This window comes from Aquarana catesbeiana, linkage group LG03 (genome assembly GCF_042186555.1).
Source record: "Aquarana catesbeiana isolate 2022-GZ linkage group LG03, ASM4218655v1, whole genome shotgun sequence".
NCBI classification, from domain to species: Eukaryota; Metazoa; Chordata; class Amphibia; order Anura; family Ranidae; genus Aquarana; species Aquarana catesbeiana.
In genome coordinates, this window is record NC_133326.1 from 640684649 (window position 1) to 640703087 (window position 18439).

An 18439-nucleotide genomic window follows, 5' to 3' on the forward strand; every position below is an offset into this window, starting at 1 on the left:
AGGGAACTAATGGCAAGAGCCTTGGCTGGATCCCTTGGAGAGTTTGTCACCAAAAATCATTTGAGGTTCTTCCATGATTTTGATCATATTCCTGGGAGAGCGTGTTTAGAATAAACTGGTTTGGTGCAATTCCTCTTCATTGCGGAAGAAACTCACGGTCAGAGGAAGGAGTCACTGAATTTCCAGTCGCAGGAGGATTAAAGAGCACTCCACTTAACTTTGGGCTTTTGGAAAGACCATGGCTTCTCCCTGTGTTTACCTTCCTGCTGTCCTGAGGCTGAAGGGGGGAGGGGAAAAAAAAAAAAAAAAAAAAACCTCCTCCCAGACTAAATCCAAAATACAATCTGCACAAAGACTTTGTCCAAGCCTCGCTTAATTTCTTTGCGACCCCTTCTCATGACTGGTTGAACAGCTTTTGGCCGGGAGGGGGGGGCCCTGAGATCGTGACTCCTACAAGGTGTTCCTCCAGCTGGAGTAGGCCAAAAACTGAAGTTGCATGGATGCCGCCTGTCAAAGCTTTGGATGAGGAGTTTCCCCATTTGGGGAGGAGCCAGGCTCTCAGGTGCGGTCCTGAAAGACATTTTGGGACACACCCCCATCATATCCAAGAACTGATAAGCTGCAATATAATAGTTTACCTTTGGGTTTAACACAATGTTACTTAGCTTTAAAATGTGCAATTCCCATGAAAACTGTACATGCCATTTAGAAGGTTAAAAAATGGCCACAACTTGGCCAACAGCTGCTCCTCATCTGCATCTCAACCCACACCACTGAGTGGCCATATCGGCTGCACTCACTTTACTCCTCTACTGTCAGATTTAGTATTGCAAGCAGAAATGGTGAACATAACACATGTTCATAGGTCTCCATAAAAATGCAAGCAGGGAGTATTATAGAATAGACAAACTTTGTCTATTGTGCAAAAGAGGCTCCATAAAAAAAAAAAAAAAAAAAAAAAAAGGGGTACATACTTCAGACAGCTCTTCTTTGTTCAGCTTGGTCTCCAAATCAGTCAATTTATCTTTAGCCTCTGCTTCCAGGTAGTCAGTCACCAAATTCAGTTTCTGTTCTATGCATTCCTATGAGAAAGGGGACAAAATGGTGTTACAAATTTGGACCACAGACCAAATCATGAAAACTTGACTGAGCAAAACTGAATTCTGTCTTCAGGGACTAGTGGATGTAGGTCCAAACCACTACCAGGTTCACCAGCTGAGTGAGTACTTAACTAAGGCAAACCATCAAAACCACCTATAACTGGCTCAGCTTGTATAGGTGCAGAAGCTCAGTTCACTTGAACGGGCATCAAGGCTCAGCATCTACTCCCTGGACTATAAAGCCAACCTACAATTAGAGCTCAAGTTTCCCCATTCATAGCACAAACCTACTTCTGCATAGCAATTCTGACCTTGTGAGTAAGGGCTCAATCACATGTATGCTTTGAAGTAAAACTTGCATGTCACCATAAGTGGTGCGATGCCCATTTTGAATGGCACCATTATCGTGGGAATTGTCAAATTGCAGCATACATGCCATTTTGTATTCCACTATCTGTGGAGCTGCACTGCCAGAATATTCAAAATGTGCTGCCTTAATACACATTAAACATTGTAAAGGGGACCTAACGTGTTACCACTTTTGAAACCAAACTGCACTGACTACATAAAAAAGCCACCCCGGAAAAAGCATTAAGGCGAGACATTTTGAATAGCATTTCTGGGCACTTGTTCAGTAAAAACACCAAACAGCTAAACACTTGTTACATCATTTAGCCATGTTTTTTACAGCTCAACAGCCTGTCCAGTTTAATGGGCAGAGTTTACTTACATTGTGATATCACATCATACAAACATGTAAAGTTCAACAGATCCACTTTGAGTCTAGGTTCACACTACTGAACACAGACGTAGCATGCGATTCACACCACATTGCTGTGCAGATCACATGCAATGTGTGTGCGATGCAAATTCAGCCAGTTTGTATGGCTGAACATGCACAAAAATGCTGCAGGAACCCATTTTCCTCCTGCACTGTAATTGGATAGCATGGGAGTTCACACCAATATGATCCGATTCTCATCCGAACCGATCTGGGAGTGTCATAAACGTTGTACTGACACCTACAGCAGTTCACAGAGAGCAGTGTGAACTCTCTGCGAGGGAGATCCGATGCGGGAAACGGCACTGGTTCCAACATCCCAATATTGTGAACCGGGGCTTAAGGCCTCTTGAGCACTGCAGCTTAAAAAAAAAAAAAAAAAAAAAAAAAAGGAAGGAGGAAAGCTCAGACAGGAGACCAGGCCTACATGCGAAAAGCCAACTAAAGCACAAGCTGATTTTCTACACAGGCATTTTATTTACACTATACTTTGAGCAATGCAAATAAAACAGTCTGCTTTGTTTACATACAATCTCAAGCTAACAGATCATTCTTACCTTTTCGGTTAGCCCATCTTGTTCTTTATCCATTGCCTTCAGCCTGAAAGATAGATAAGAGTGTCACAGCTGAACAGAGATACAAGCTCATCTATGCAGCAGAAACAAAGTCAGGAAACAGCTGCAAACCCCCCACCACAGTAAACCAAAACGTTACCCCAGCTGGAACAGCCAGTGTCATGTGTTCGCATATTAACCACTTGCCTACCGAGCACTTCCACCCCCTTCCTGCCCAGGCCAATTTTCAGCACTGTTACACTTTGAATGACAATTGCGCAGTCATGCAACACTGTACCCATATGACAGTTCAGCATTTTTTTGAAAAAGAGCTTTCTTTTGGTGGCATTTAATCACCACTTGGGTTTTTATGGCTTGCTAAACAAACCTGAAAATGTAATAAAAAGTTATCACATTTTCTAAATACTGCAATTCCCCCTTTCACGGATGTGAGCGGATGAGGCTGCACGGAACTGATAATCAGGACACCAATGATCAGTGTCGATGTGTGAATTTGCCAGTTGACAGCACGCCTCATGCCGTCAGCGTGAGGAAGACTGGTGATAACCAGCGACTCCTGTTTACACCGATTTTCAGATTTGTATGGGGATTGACAGTTTTACTGAACTCAAACTGAATTTTGGGGGATGCACTTTATACGATTGTGCTTCATGGTTATTATGACATGTTCGTTCCCCCCCCCCCCATTTTGTGGAAGTCTGTATTTTAACCACTTGCCAACAGTAAATTTACTGCTGATGGACCACTCCCCCAGGCACCACAATGTACTTGTTACTTTGCAGTGCTCATGTGCACCAGCGTGCCCACTCCAACCACTGTTTGCCCAACAGAAGGCTGCTTTGAGTTTTCCAGATACCATGTGATCATAACAACTATGAATGGAATCCTGTCATGACATTTGTTTACTGTGGTGTGATCAGTGACAGGTCAGTGATCATATGGTACCTGGGCCAATCACAGCATGCTGTATCATGTGATGCTGTGGGCCAATCACAACAGTAAACAATGAGCCATGCATGAAATCTACTCACTGTAACAGCAATCTTTTGAACTGTCACTGTAAAAATCCCCCCTGATCACCGCAGATTAGTACAGTGTCATTCTGGTGACAACAACATTTAATACTGTCAGTATCCCTGATCACAGCCACACCAGTCAGATGCTGTACTGCACTGGTAACGGGATTTAAAACCCCACATTGTTTTCTTTACAAAAATTTAATACAAAACACCAAAATACTTGCCATGCCTATTTATACAGTGGACTGTTGCCTTTCCAAAAGGGGGTCATTTGGGACTCAGTAAATGATAGGCATGAGTTCATCAGGTGTGATCAATTTTCAAAAAAATGTTGATATCTGGAAGGGCCCCTGGAGATTTTACCCACTTAATTTCTGACCTGCCCAGTCATTAAAGTTCTGGGAGAGGGTACTCCTACACATCTAGTCACCGCCATTTCTTTACAATCCTCTATGTGTCTGCATTTTGGGCTTAATTGAACAACCAATACCCACAGAGGCAGGACAACTTTAGTCAGCCTACTCTTCTTTTAAGCCAGGAAAAATATTGCACTTTACTGAAGAAAACTGCATCCCATCCCCCACCCCAAATAAACCAGTCAACAAAAGATCTGGTCCAAATGGTTAGCAGAGCCCTTGAGGCTTCTGACATGCCCATTGGTTTAATGTGTTGCATTTCAAAGCTATTGTCAGAGATCACCATGACAATGCCAATTTTGTTTTAGTGGTTTTTGGAATGTATGTTAATGCTTGTGCAACATGTCGGCTTCTTCGCACAAGGCCGACAGCGTAGGGCTGGTCAGGTCTGGATGGAATATGGGAGCTGCCTAAGGTTAAAGTGAGTGGTTGCTAGGATGAATGGCAGTCTTAGCAACCAATCATTTTCAGCTCCCACCCTCCATCCAGACCTGCTGTGCCTCATGTCCTCCGCTCTTCGTAATGTAGCACAGGGATGGGTTTAAAGGTGGCTGTGATGACACTACAGTGAAAATGGTGAGGGGGGGAGTTCAGGACTGGACTTCTGTGAAGTTTTTTTTTTTTATATAAATACCCTTTTTTAGAGCTTAAAGTTAAAAACGCACAAATTATAAGATGTGACCCTCGCAGGGAACTCAGAGTACGTTACACAGCAGAGAGGTTTTTAGACTGCTTAAGAGGACCTTGACAATAGCGAAAAAAGTAAAAAAAAAAAAAATATAAATTCACAGAAGTCCAGTCAGTAATATTTTCTTCCCGCAGAGGTCCAAATCTCATGTCAGCACCTGGGGTGCATTTTTACAGCAAGATGCAGCAGGGACTTTGTGTTACTTGTGCAGCCCAGTAAAATGAATGGGCTAACCTACTCACATGTGCACAGGTCTGAACCCATTCTTACACCAGTGTCCTCAGTCCCTACTGCACATCAGTTCCCTTCCACATGAAGATCCCCTCTTGAGTGTCCTCAACCCCCCCCCCCCCTCACCACTTTCACTGTAGTGTCCTCACAGCCACCTTTAACCCCCCCCCCCATCCCTGTGCTACATTACAAAGAGCGGAGGACATGAGGCACAGCAGGTCTGGATGGAGGGTGGGAGCTGAAAATAATCATTGGTTGCTAGGACTGCCATTCATCCTAGCAACCACTCTAACTTTAGGCAGCCCCCATATTCCATCCAGACCTGACCAGCCCTACGCTGTCGGCCTTGTGCAGATAACAGCTGGAGGAAGAAAAGGCTCCATAAAACAGCACAACTGCAGCGGTCTGGATGGGACAGTGACTTGGTCTGCCATTTAGTAATGCACAATATACTGCATACCATAGTTTGTAAGCCAACTTTCACTCAGACCAAATATACATAGATTTGGATTATTTCTACCAAAGAATTGTAACAGAATACAATTGTGGCCTAAATTTAAGGAGAGCTAGTACTAGAACTATTGACCATAATCTAAAGGGTCGCAGGGACACTTTACACGTGGTGCGATTAATGTTTACGTATGATGCAGGATCAATGCCTGCACTTTTACACTGTACCTTTAATTTTTTGATCACTGTAACAAAGAATGAAAACATCTTGTGATGCAATAGGCAGCGACAGGCCCTCTTTACTGAGAGAGATCCATCTACAGACCCCAATTTGTTGATATAAAAAGGTTATGCCAAATATGCCCAAAATATCACGCTTTGAAAAAAAAAAAAAAAATGCATACGGCTGTGGAATGACACTAAACTACAGTACCTAAAAATCTTTGCAACACTTTAAAAGCCTTTACAAGTTACCAGTTTGGAGCTACAATTATTGCTAGCCGTTCAAGGCACTACCTCATGTGCAGTGCAATCAGTTTACATATGCATGTGTTTACGCACAAGCACAGGAGGTGGTGCATTTTTATTTATCTCAATTTTTCACACCAACTTTTTTTTTAACTGTATTGCTTTCACAAGGAATGAACATTACATGTCTTCTTTATGGAGATATTCGAGGATCATTAAATCCCAAAATCTCTCTGGAGACAGATAGGCCTGATCGAATGGCCAGGTAAACAGAGCTGGAAGCGACAAACCTAGTCACTTCTGGCTTCCTGGGTCAGAGAGGAAGGAACGTCAGTCAGTTCCTCTGTAGTACAGCCGTCAGTCGCATTGCTCCTGGGCTCCGTGATCAGACAGCAGAGCCTGCAAAAGGCGATGCCATGGGAGGGGACCCCCTTCCACATTTGTGTGGCTGGATAGCCACCTGATTACTAATCACTTCTCCCTAAAATAAAAATCACAGGCGGCTGAAAATGTTCCTACAGGTGTGGGCATCTCTGTATAATCACTTCAACCCGAGAACCTCATACAGGTGTGGGAAGTGGTAAAGTGTTAAATCATACCAAGATTTTTTTTTTTTTTTCCCAGACCCCAATAGAACCAAAGTTGGGCAACGTACAGGTACGCTGCCCGGCGGCAATCAGTTTACCTGCTGCTAGCAGCAAAAAGACGGGCTTTAACAGAGAAGCAAGGGTTTCTTTTGTAGATTTATACTTGCCTAGGTGGATGCAGCATCGACCCGATGCTGCATCTTTTTCCCTTTCGCCTCTGCACTGAAAACCGTGCCGTCGAACACCGCCGATCACCCGGTTTTCAGAGCTCTGAGCAGAGAGCTGCAGACAGTCAGTCACAGCTCTCTGCTCCCTCCCGGCTCATTGTTGGAGAGCTGGGCTATGGAGGGGGCGCAGCAGCTGGCTCGCTGAGAGGCTGAAGCAGGCAGAGCCAGACTGTCTCTAAGACGCGGTGCCTGGACTGATATCGGTGACGTCAGCAGAGAGCGGACTTCAGCCTGCTCTCTGCTGAAGACGGGTCACAGGTGTGCAAAACAAATTGCACTCCTGTGATCCATAGGGGAAGCCCAGCCAAATGAGCTTTGGCTAGACTTCTCCTTTAACCACTTCAATACCAGGCACTTAGACACCTTCCTGCACAAGCCAATTTTCACCTTTCAGCACTGTCCCATTTTGAATGCCAATTGCGCGGTTATGCTACACTGTACCCAAACAAATTTTTTATAAATTTTGTTCCCACAAATAGAGCTTTCTTTTGGTGGTATTTGATCACCTCTGGGATTTTTATTTTTTGTGCAACAAATAAAAGACCGAAAATTGAGGAAAAACAAAACAAAACCAAACAACAACAAAACAAAAAACACCTACACAAGTTTTTCTTAGTTTGTTAAAAATTTGTAAATAAGTTCTTGTTCAATGATGGGCATTGATAAGGTGGCACTGATGGGCACCACTGATGCCTGTTAGTACATACTGATTGGCACAGTTGACATAATTTGCACATGTGGATGGCCATGGGGTACATACCTGGCCATCCACATGTTGCCCCTTCCCTGGTGGTCCTAGTGGCATCCCTGGTTGTCCAGTGTGGTCATCTGAGGGGGGGGTCTGCACTGATAAACAATCAGCGCAGAACCCCCCTGTCAGGAGAGCCGCCGATCGGCTCTACTCACGTCTGTCAGATGCAAGCGAGGAAAAGCCAATCAACGGCTCTTCCTCTTTACATCATGATCAGCCGTGATTGGACACAGCTGATCATGTGGTAAAGAGCCTCTGCAGGAGGTGTGTCAGACTGACACCGCTCCACCAATCGTGGCGGCTGTTATCCTGAAGGACGTCATATGACACCCAGTCAGGATAACAACCACCGCCCAGCCATCATTTTGCTATAGGCCAGACGGGAAGTGGTTAACATCCGCACATACATGTTGCTGGGCAGGTGATGCTCTGGACACCGTGCATTCACAGCAGACTAAGACCCCATACACACCATTAGATTTTCTGCAGATTTTTGTCTTCAGATTTACCAAAATCATATAATGTGAGGTCAAACCTTAAGAGTTTCACTTTGTATGTAATCAGGCAGGCCCTTGTACTATATGGTTTTGTTAAATCTGAAGACAATCTGCAGAAAATCAAATAGTGTGTATGGGGCTTAAGTCGTCAGGGACAGCTCTCAGCCCGGTCAAGCGATAGGTAGGACAATTTCCCTGATCATGTCACCAATACGACAGCCAATAAGAGTCCACATGACTGTCAATCATTCCAAAGCATTCAGAACTTTATAAAAAGGAGTGGGCAGGAAGGGGTTGAATCCACTCAGTTTTCATGGCCGATGCCGAGATATAAAGAATGCAGTCAATGGTAGCAGCGCAGTGTCACCATAAACTCCTGTGATTCTGAACGACTAAAGGCCGAGGTCATCCTTCCTCATATAAATGGCTCATTGAGGGGAGAGAGGTCGGTTTATGCTCTGGCGGTGCAGAACACAGGACACATCACATAGCAGTGGGGGGGAGATTTGTAGGAGCTAACATGCAGTCCAGATTTTCTCTTTACACGCAGCATCCAGCAACGTCCAACATAAATACTCCACAGCTCTGTGTGTAGCCTCAATACTTTTTCAACATTATGGGTTAGAGACTCCAATTAGAAAGTCTCCCAAACTTTATTCTGATATTACTTAGGTAGCCAAGGGCCGACCATACATCTCACCCAACACATTGTACTGAGGGGGAAGTTCCAGGAGAAATATAAGGGGGTCTCAAATGAAAACAGACATGATTGATGGGATGAGAGAATGCCCAGGGTGGACCCCTACAGGTGACAACTGGGAGACATCTACAGGGGGGGCGCAACCCCTACAGGTGACAACTGGGAGACATCTACCCGGGGGGGGGCGCAACCCCTACAGGTGACAACTGGGAGACATCTACGGTGGGGGGGGGCGCAACCCCTACAGGTGACAACTGGGAGACATCTACGGTGGGGGGGGGGGGGGGGCAACCCCTACAGGTGACAACTGGGAGACATCTACGGGGGGGGGGCGACCCCTACAGGTGACAACTGGGAGACATCTACGGGGGGGGGGGGCGACCCCTACAGGTGACAACTGGGAGACATCTACGGGGGGGGGGGGCGACCCCTACAGGTGACAACTGGGAGACATCTACGGGGGGGGGGGCGACCCCTACAGGTGACAACTGGGAGACATCTACGGGGGGGGGGGGCGACCCCTACAGGTGACAACTGGGAGACATCTACGGGGGGGGGGGGGGCGACCCCTACAGGTGACAACTGGGAGACATCTACGGGGGGGGGGGGGCGACCCCTACAGGTGACAACTGGGAGACATCTACGGGGGGGGGGGGGCGACCCCTACAGGTGACAACTGGGAGACATCTACGGGGGGGGGGGGGGGCGACCCCTACAGGTGACAACTGGGAGACATCTACGGGGGGGGGGCAACCCCTACAGGTGACAACTGGGAGACATCTACGGGGGGGGGGCAACCCCTACAGGTGACAACTGGGAGACATCTACGGGGGGGGGGCAACCCCTACAGGTGACAACTGGGAGACATCTACGGGGGGGGGGCAACCCCTACAGGTGACAACTGGGAGACATCTACGGGGGGGGGGGGGCAACCCCTACAGGTGACAACTGGGAGACATCTACGGGGGGGGGGCAACCCCTACAGGTGACAACTGGGAGACATCTACGGGGGGGGGGCAACCCCTACAGGTGACAACTGGGAGACATCTACGGGGGGGGGGCAACCCCTACAGGTGACAACTGGGAGACATCTACGGGGGGGGGGGCAACCCCTACAGGTGACAACTGGGAGACATCTACGGGGGGGGGGGGCAACCCCTACAGGTGACAACTGGGAGACATCTACGGGGGGGGGGGGCAACCCCTACAGGTGACAACTGGGAGACATCTACGGGGGGGGGCAACCCCTACAGGTGACAACTGGGAGACATCTACGGGGGGGGGCAACCCCTACAGGTGACAACTGGGAGACATCTACGGGGGGGGGGCAACCCCTACAGGTGACAACTGGGAGACATCTACGGGGGGGGGGCAACCCCTACAGGTGACAACTGGGAGACATCTACGGGGGGGGGGGCAACCCCTACAGGTGACAACTGGGAGACATCTACGGGGGGGGGGGCAACCCCTACAGGTGAGGACCAGGATACATCTTTGGGGGGGGGGGTGGCACAGGTGAGATCTGGGGTCCCCAGATATGAGGGGTGACATGGGCCTCATACCACCAATTAGTGAATGTAAACCTATGTACAGGTATGTGCCCCCCCCCTCCATGGACATATGGGGGAGGTATGACCCCCGTGATGACCTCATCAACGAGCCCCGTGACGTCACTCGGCCACTTACCTCTTCCTGACATCAGCAGGCAGGGCGGGAGAGGCGGCCTGGGCCGGCATGGCTCCGGGATTCCACGGGTAAAACGAGGGGAAGTTGCTGAAGATAAAATCTCCCCGGACCGCTGACAGCCAGATAAAACCGCGGGAAATACCGCGCTTCCCGCCAACACAGGGATGAGAGCCGCCGAGGGAGTGTGGAGCCGGAGCACAGAACACCGAGACTGACCGCCAATAATACCGAGCGAGAACACCGGACACAGAGACACCCGGCAACACGCGACCGCCTCAGCTTTTCAAATGGCCCCGGGATCACGTGACTCCGCCCCTCCGCAATCTCCCGCGCTTTGTGTTTACGCGCGAAGGTAGAGGAGAGGGAGAAAAAAAATGTGTGAATGACAGGCTGACGTGAGGAAGGGGGCGCAGCTCCGAGCCCGGTCCGCCCTCCCTCCGGGGAGATTTACATGGCGGCAGGGCGGGTTCGCAGGGGGAGAATATTCATAAGGCCGCCCACTTCTCCCGGTCCTCTGGAGCCTGGCGGTGGCGCGCTCGTCGGCCGTGACGTCAGGTTTAAAGGTCAGTGTGGCGGGAAAGACGCGCAGGCGCGCTGAGGAGTGTCTGCAAAGGGCGAGCGCGCCCCCTGCTGGAGACGTCAGGCGGGAGTTGTTCTCGTTCTCTCAGCTGCTGTGTGAAGATTACAAGTTAAAAACATTTTTGTTTTGCTAGAAAATTACTTAGAACCCCCAAACATTATACACCGTAGAGAATAAAATGGCGGTTGTTGCAATACTTTCTGTCACACTTTATTTGTGCAGCGGTCTTACAAGTTTTGGAAAAAATACACTTTTTTGATTAAAAAAAATAAGACAACAGTAGTTAGCCCAATTTTTTTAACCACTTGCCGACCGCCTCACGCATATATAGGTGAGCAGAATGGCACGGGCAGGCAAAATCACGTACCTATACGTGATTGCCTTCCCGCGGGCGGGGGGTCAGATCGGACCCCCCCCCCCGGTGCCAGCGGCGGTCGGCATTTGTCTGGGAGCGTTGAGAGGCGAGGGGGAGGCCATCCGATCGTGCCCCCCCCCCTCGCGATCGCTCCCAGCCAATGAGAAACATCCCCTGCCTCTGTATAGTACACACAGGCAGAGGATGTGATGTCATCTCTCCTCGGCTCGGCAGTTTCCGTTCCGGCGCCGAGGAGAGAAGACATGTGAGTGCACAACACACACACACAACACAGTAGAACATGCCAGGCACACATTACACCCCCGATCACCCCTCCCTGTCACACTGACACCAAGCAGTATTTTTTTTTTTTTTCTGATTACTGCATTGGTGTCAGTTTGTGACAGTTAGAAGTGGTAGGGCAGTGAGTGTTAGCCCCCTGTAGGTCTAGGATACCCCCCCTAATAAAGTTTTAACCCCTTGATCACCCCCTGTCACCAGTGTCGCTAAGCGATCATTTTTCTGATCGCTGTATTAGTGTCGCTGGGGACGATAGTTAGGGAAGTAAATATTTAGGTTCGCCGTCAGCGTTTTATAGCGACGGGGACCCCCACATACTACCTAATAAATGTTTTAACCCCTTGATTGCCCCCTAGTTAACCCTTTCACCACTGATCACCATATAACCGTTACGGTTGACGCTGGTTAGTTCGTTTATTTTTTATAGTGTCAGGGCACCCGCCGTTTATTACCGAATAAAGGTTTAGCCCCCTGATCGCCCGGCGGTGATATGCGTCGCCCCAGGCAGCGTCAGATTAGCGCCAGTACCGCTAACACCCACGCACGCAGCATACGCCTCCCTTAGTGGTATAGTATCTGAACGCATCTGTCACGGAACGTCCCACACTCCGCTTGAGTGCTTCCGTCATATACCACTTCCTCCCAGTCTGTATACAGATATCAGATATTCCAACCTCTCTGAGCAGAAAACAAGGCGACACTTGCTTCACTGCTAACATGGACTGTTTATTGTGAATCAAAGTTACAAGACTTTATATGCTGTTGGAACCTCCTCTAACAATACAATTGTAACTTAATTAACATGAGCTAATTATCTAATCCTTTATACAGCCTAGGTGACTGAGACATGACCTTTCGCCCAGACTTGTGGTCACCAAGCTTCACACAGTTAATTAACACAAACAACAATGGGTGAAAAGACTCTTAGAGCCGGTTCACACGGGGGCGACTTGTCAGGCGACTTAGCCGCCTGACAAGTCGCCTCCCGTTCTGTACAATGGAACCGTTCTAATCGGAGCGACGCAAGTCGCTCCGACTTAGAAGAAAGGTTCCTGTACTACTTTGGGGGTGACTTGCATAGCCTTCTATACAGAAGTCGTCTTGCAAGTCGCTGCGGCAGTCGTGTGCAGGTCGCCTCGGTGAGGCGACCTGCAAGTCGTGCCGCTTCTAATGTGAACCGGCGCTTAGAGCCACACTAGACTTATTTACAATAAACACATTATAGCAGAATTGATGACATTAGCATTTAACAGTACGAGTCCCAACGGTATAAATCAGTCACCATTCTAATATGGCATATAAAGGGTTCCCAGAGTCTGTGTGTTTTTGGGGGGACATGGAGCTAAATCCAAAGTAACACCAACCCCAGGGTCCCCAGGCATACAGCTCACAGAGAGCACCATTCCCCCAAATGCTAGGGCCCATAATCAAAAGGCAACAGGCCCGCACCCAGTCCTCTCCAACAGCTTCTGTCCCGGCCAGGTCCGTCACATTTCTCCCCTTTCGGCAGGAGACTAACACAGGAGGAGACCCCAGACGGGTTGACTCCGAAGTTAGTCCATAGTTCCAGTCCTCTACTGCCTGTACCCACACAGTACCCCAAACAAATTATTCCAACCAGAGTATTACTCACCCAGCCATCCTCTGCCTCTCTCAGAGAACATATCCGCCGCTGGGGAGAGGCCCGGACTGGCCCTTCTCCCTGGAATCCTTTCTGCCGCTGGAGAGAAGACAGGGGGACTGGGCTCACTCCATCCTGCTGTTGGGGATCTGGGCCGACTGCCCAGCATCCCTTGGGTATACAGGTGGGGACTGAAGCCCCATCAACCGACACCAGATCAAGCTGCAGTTGAGAGGTGATGACTGCATTCTCTCCTTGGATCCTGATCTGCTGCTCACGATAGACTGCCACCTCCTCACCTTGGGCCTCCACAATTGCTGCAGGTGTGGGGCAGAGGCCTTGGACCCTCTGTCCGGTTGCCAGCACTTCTGCTGGGGGTTTGCCAGGTGGTTCCTCCTCTACAGAAACGTCTATTAAATCCCCAGTCTCTGGAATTGGTAAAAGTGTGGGACAGAGGTCTTGGACCCTCTGTTCAGTTACCAGATCTTCAGCTGGAGAAGTTTGTTTTAACTCCATAGATGCTGCTGGCAGAAAATCACATGTCCCTGTCAGTGTTGTGGGAGAAAGGCCGACTACCTCTTCTCTCAAGAAGGCTGAAGCCACTGTTGGTGCAGGGTAGAACGCAGTGAACTTTGGCCCTGATAGCAGCTCTTCTGCTGGAGGCTCATCAGGTTGTTCTTCCTCAGCAGAAAAGTCTATCAAATCCCATGTCTCTGCAACTGATGTCTGGGGATAGAGGTTCACCATCTCCTGTCCGTGGAACTCAGAAGATGCCATCAGTGCTGAGCAGAGCGCAATGAAGTTTGGCCCTAATCCCAACTCTTCTGCTGGGGGCTCACCCGATGGTTCTTCCACAGCAGAAAAGTCTATCAAATCCCCTGTCTCTGCAACTGGTGTCTGGGGATGGAGGTTCACCATCTCCTGTCCATGGAACCCAGAAGATGTTATCAGTGCTGGGCAGAGGTTAGCAGAGCTCTGCCCTGTTGTCAGCACTTCAGCTTTGGGGATGGCAATCTCCAGATTTTCCACTGCAGATTCTCTGGCATGCTGCTGGACAGGCACATTCCTCCATCCAAGATCATCCCATGCAGAAACAGGATCATCAAGGTCAGTCAGCACTTGCTGCATCCGCCATAAGACCTCCACCTCCATAGCTGTGGGGCCAGGTTGGCAAAGCACACTATTGCTCTGCCACATTGCCGACTCTTCAGCCAGGATTTCAGGGTTGTCAGCTGGTATTTCCTGATAGTTCCAGGCAAAGGGAGCCCAGCCCTGGCACTGAGCAATGTCTAGCAGCCGTCTGTAGGCGATCTCTAGCTCCCATTCCTGAACGGCCAGAAACTCCAAATCTTCCTGTGCCCAGTGCACTTCCGAAATGTTCAGTAGCCCTTCTCTGAAATCCATGATTTCATCCATCCGCCGCTCCAAATCACTCCCAAAGTTAGGGTCCCCTGTCAGCTTCACAAACAACAGTCCCAAGCCGCCGTAGCTTAAGCCTTCCGTTGGGCTGTCATCCGCTATCCAGGGACATGCTTGGGATACATGCCACCGGAGGGCTCTGTAGCCCTCATCCAGCTTTATCTCTGCCCAGACCAGCCTGCTTAATTCAGCTGTCTGCTTCTTGTGTGGTTTTTCTCCCAAAAACCGCACCCGCAGTCCGTACTGCGACCAGTACCTTTCCTCGATGGAGGGGAGAACTTTTCCCTGGTGTCGCTGCTCACGGGCTAGCGCTTCCTTCTAGAGTTTGCAGCGAATAGAATCACACCATCCCAGCAGGACCTGCTCTGATACTGGTCCTCTGTGCTGTATCTGCATCTCTCGCAACCTCCTTCTGAATTCCTCATCCATGGCGGCTGGTATTTGTACCTCTCCTCTCCTGCTATCTGGACCTTGGATCCAGATGGAAGTTTGGATGTCCCAGACTGTAGGAAGCTTTCCCGCTGCTTGCCACCAATGTCACGGAACGTCCCACACTCCGCTTGAGTGCTTCCGTCATATACCACTTCCTCCCAGTCTGTATACAGATATCAGATATTCCAACCTCTCTGAGCAGAAAACAAGGCGACACTTGCTTCACTGCTAACATGGACTGTTTATTGTGAATCAAAGTTACAAGACTTTATATGCTGTTGGAACCTCCTCTAACAATACAATTGTAACTTAATTAACATGAGCTAATTATCTAATCCTTTATACAGCCTAGGTGACTGAGACATGACCTTTCGCCCAGAATTGTGGTCACCAAGCTTCACACAGTTAATTAACACAAACAACAATGGGTGAAAAGACTCTTAGAGCCACACTAGACTTATTTACAATAAACACATTATAGCAGAATTGATGACATTAGCATTTAACAGTACGAGTCCCAACGGTATAAATCAGTCACCATTCTAATATGGCATATAAAGGGTTCCCAGAGTCTGTGTGTTTTTGGGGGGACATGGAGCTAAATCCAAAGTAACACCAACCCCAGGGTCCCCAGGCATACAGCTCACAGAGAGCACCATTCCCCCAAATGCTAGGGCCCATAATCAAAAGGCAACAGGCCCTCACCCAGTCCTCTCCAACAGCCTCTGTCCCGGCCAGGTCCGTCACAGCATCAATATCTGATCCGATCAGATCTATACTAGCGTCTCCAGCAGTTTAGGGTTCCCAAAAACACAGTGTTAGCGGGATCAGCCCAGATACCTGCTAGCACCTGCGTTTTGCCCCTCCGCCTGGCCCAGCCCACCCAAGTGCAGTATCGATCGATCACTGTCACTTACAAAACACTAAACGCATAACTGCAGCGTTCGCAGAGTCAGGCCTGATCCCTGCGATCGCTAACAGTTTTTTTGGTGGCGTTTTGGTGAACTGGCAAGCACCAGCCCCAGGCAGCGTCAGGTTAGTGCCAGTACCGCTAACACCCATGCACGCACCGTACACCTCCCTTAGTGGTATAGTATCTGAACAGATCAATATCTGATCCGATCAGATCTATACTGGCGTCCCCAGCAGTTTAGGGTTCCCAAAAACGCAGTGTTAGTGGGATCAGCCCAGATACCTGCTAGCACCTGTGTTTTGCCCCTCCGCCCGGCCCAGCCCACCCAAGTGCAGTATCGATCAATCACTGACACAAAACACTAAACGCATAACTGCAGCGTTCGCAGAGAAGGCCTGATCCCTGCGATCGCTAACAGTTTTTTTGGTAGCGTTTTGGTGAACTGGCAAGCACCAGCGGCCTAGTACACCCCGGTCGTAGTCAAACCAGCACTGCAGTAACACTTGGTGACGTGGCGAGACCCATAAGTGCAGTTCAAGCTGGTGAGGTGGCAAGCACAAGTAGTGTCCTGCTGCCACCAAAAAGACAAACAGGCCCGTCGTGCCCATAATGCCCTTCCTGCTGCATTCGCCAATCCTAATTGGGAACCCACCACTTCTGCAGCGCCCCATTCACATCCCCAACCAAATGCAGTCGGCTGCATGAGAGGCATTTTCTTTATGTCCTCCCGAGTACCCCTACCCAACGAACCCCCCCAAAAAAGATGTTGTGTCTTCAGCAAGCGCGGATATAGGCGTGACACCCGCTATTATTGTCCCTCCTGTCCTGACAATCCATTCAATAGTTGAGTATTAGTGTAGGGTACAGCATTGCACAGACTAGGACACACTTTCACAAGGTCTCCCAAGATGCCATCGCATTTTGAGAGACCCGAACCTGGAACCGGTTACAGTTATAAAAGTTACAGGTACAAAAAAAAGTGTATTAAAAAAAAAAAAAAAACACATACAAAAATATAAAATAAAAAAAAATAGTTGTCCTTTTATTGTTCTCTCTCTCTCTATTCTCTCTCTATTGTTCTGCTATGTTTTACTGTATTCTATTCTGCAATGTTTTATTGTTATTATGTTTTATCATGTTTGCTTTTCAGGTATGCAATTTTTTATACTTTACCGTTTACTGTGCTTTATTGTTAACCATTTTTTTGTCTTCAGGTACGCCATTCACGACTTTGAATGGTTATACCAGAATGATGCCTGCAGGTTTAGGTATCATCTTGGTATCATTCTTTTCAGCCAGCGGTCGGCTTTCATGTAAAAGCAATCCTAGCAGCTAATTAGCCTCTAGACTGCTTTTACAAGCAGTGGGAGGGAATGCCCCCCCCACCGTCTTCCGTGTTTTTCTCTGGCTCTCCTGTCTCAACAGGGAACCTGAGAATGCAGCCGGTGATTCAGCCAGCTGACCATAGAGCTGATCAGAGACCAGAGTGGCTCCAAACATCTCTATGGCCTAAGAAACCGGAAGCTACGAGCATTTTATGACTTAGATTTCCCCGGATGTAAACAGCGCCATTGGGAAATTGGGAAAGCATTTTATCACACCGATCTTGGTGTGGTCAGATGCTTTGAGGGCAGAGGAGAAATCTAGGGTCTAATAGACCCCAATTTTTTCAAAAAAAAGAGTACCTGTCACTACCTATTGCTATGATAGGGGATATTTACATTCCCTGAGATAACAATAAAAATGATTTAAAAAAAAAATTTAAAGGAACAGTTTAAAATAAGATAAAAAAGCAAAAAAATAATAAAGGAAAAAAAAAAAAAAAAAAGCACCCCTGTCCCCCCTGCTCTCGCGCTAAGGCGAACGCAAGCGTCGGTCTGGCGTCAAATGTAAACAGCAATTGCACCATGCATGTGAGGTATCCCTGCGAAGGTCAGATCGAGTGCAGTAATTTTAGCAGTAGACCTCCTCTGTAAATCTAAAGTGGTAACCTGTAAAGGCTTTTAAAGGCTTTTAAAAATGTATTTAGTTTGTCGCCACTGCACGTTTGTGCGCAATTTTAAAGCATGTCATGTTTGGTATCCATGTACTCGGCCTAAGATCATCTTTTTTATTTCATCAAACATTTGGGCAATATAGTGTGTTTTAGTGCATTAAAATTTAAAAAAGTGTGTTTTTTCCCCAAAAAATGCGTTTGAAAAATCGCTGCGCAAATAATGTGTGAAAAAAAAAAAATGAAACACCCACCATTTTAATCTGTAGGGCATTTGCTTTAAAAAAAATATATAATGTTTAGGGGTTCAAAGTAATTTTCTTGCAAAAAAAAAATAATTTTTTCATGTAATCAAAAAGTGTCAGAAAGGGCTTTGTCTTCAAGTGGTTAGAAGAGTGGGTGATGTGTGACATAAGCTTCTAAATGTTGTGCATAAAATGCCAGGACAGTTCAAAACCCCCCCAAATGACCCCATTTTGGAAAGTAGACACCCCAAGCTATTTGCTGAGAGGCATGTCAAGTCCATGGAATATTTTATATTGTGACACAAGTTGCGGGAACGAGACACTTTTTTTTTTTTGCACAAAGTTGTCACTAAATGATATATTGCTCAAACATGCCATGGGGATTTGTGAAATTACACCCCAAAA

At 48.0% G+C, this 18439-nt stretch overlaps 1 protein-coding gene across 1 annotated transcript in view; it reads right to left on the bottom strand.

Annotated features, from left to right (window-relative positions):
* The window catches only part of DNMT1 (DNA methyltransferase 1), a 47310-nt gene extending 36561 nt beyond the window's left edge, over positions 1 to 10749 (bottom strand). The window contains exons 1-3 of the mRNA XM_073622546.1: positions 10177 to 10749; positions 2439 to 2481; positions 975 to 1082 (exon numbers count right to left, since the gene is read on the bottom strand). Coding sequence (XP_073478647.1) covers positions 975 to 1082; positions 2439 to 2481; positions 10177 to 10226 — 201 coding nt within the window. The 5' untranslated portion in view covers positions 10227 to 10749. The remainder of the gene's footprint in view (positions 1 to 974; positions 1083 to 2438; positions 2482 to 10176) is intronic.
* Positions 10750 to 18439: the final 7690 nt, after the last annotated feature.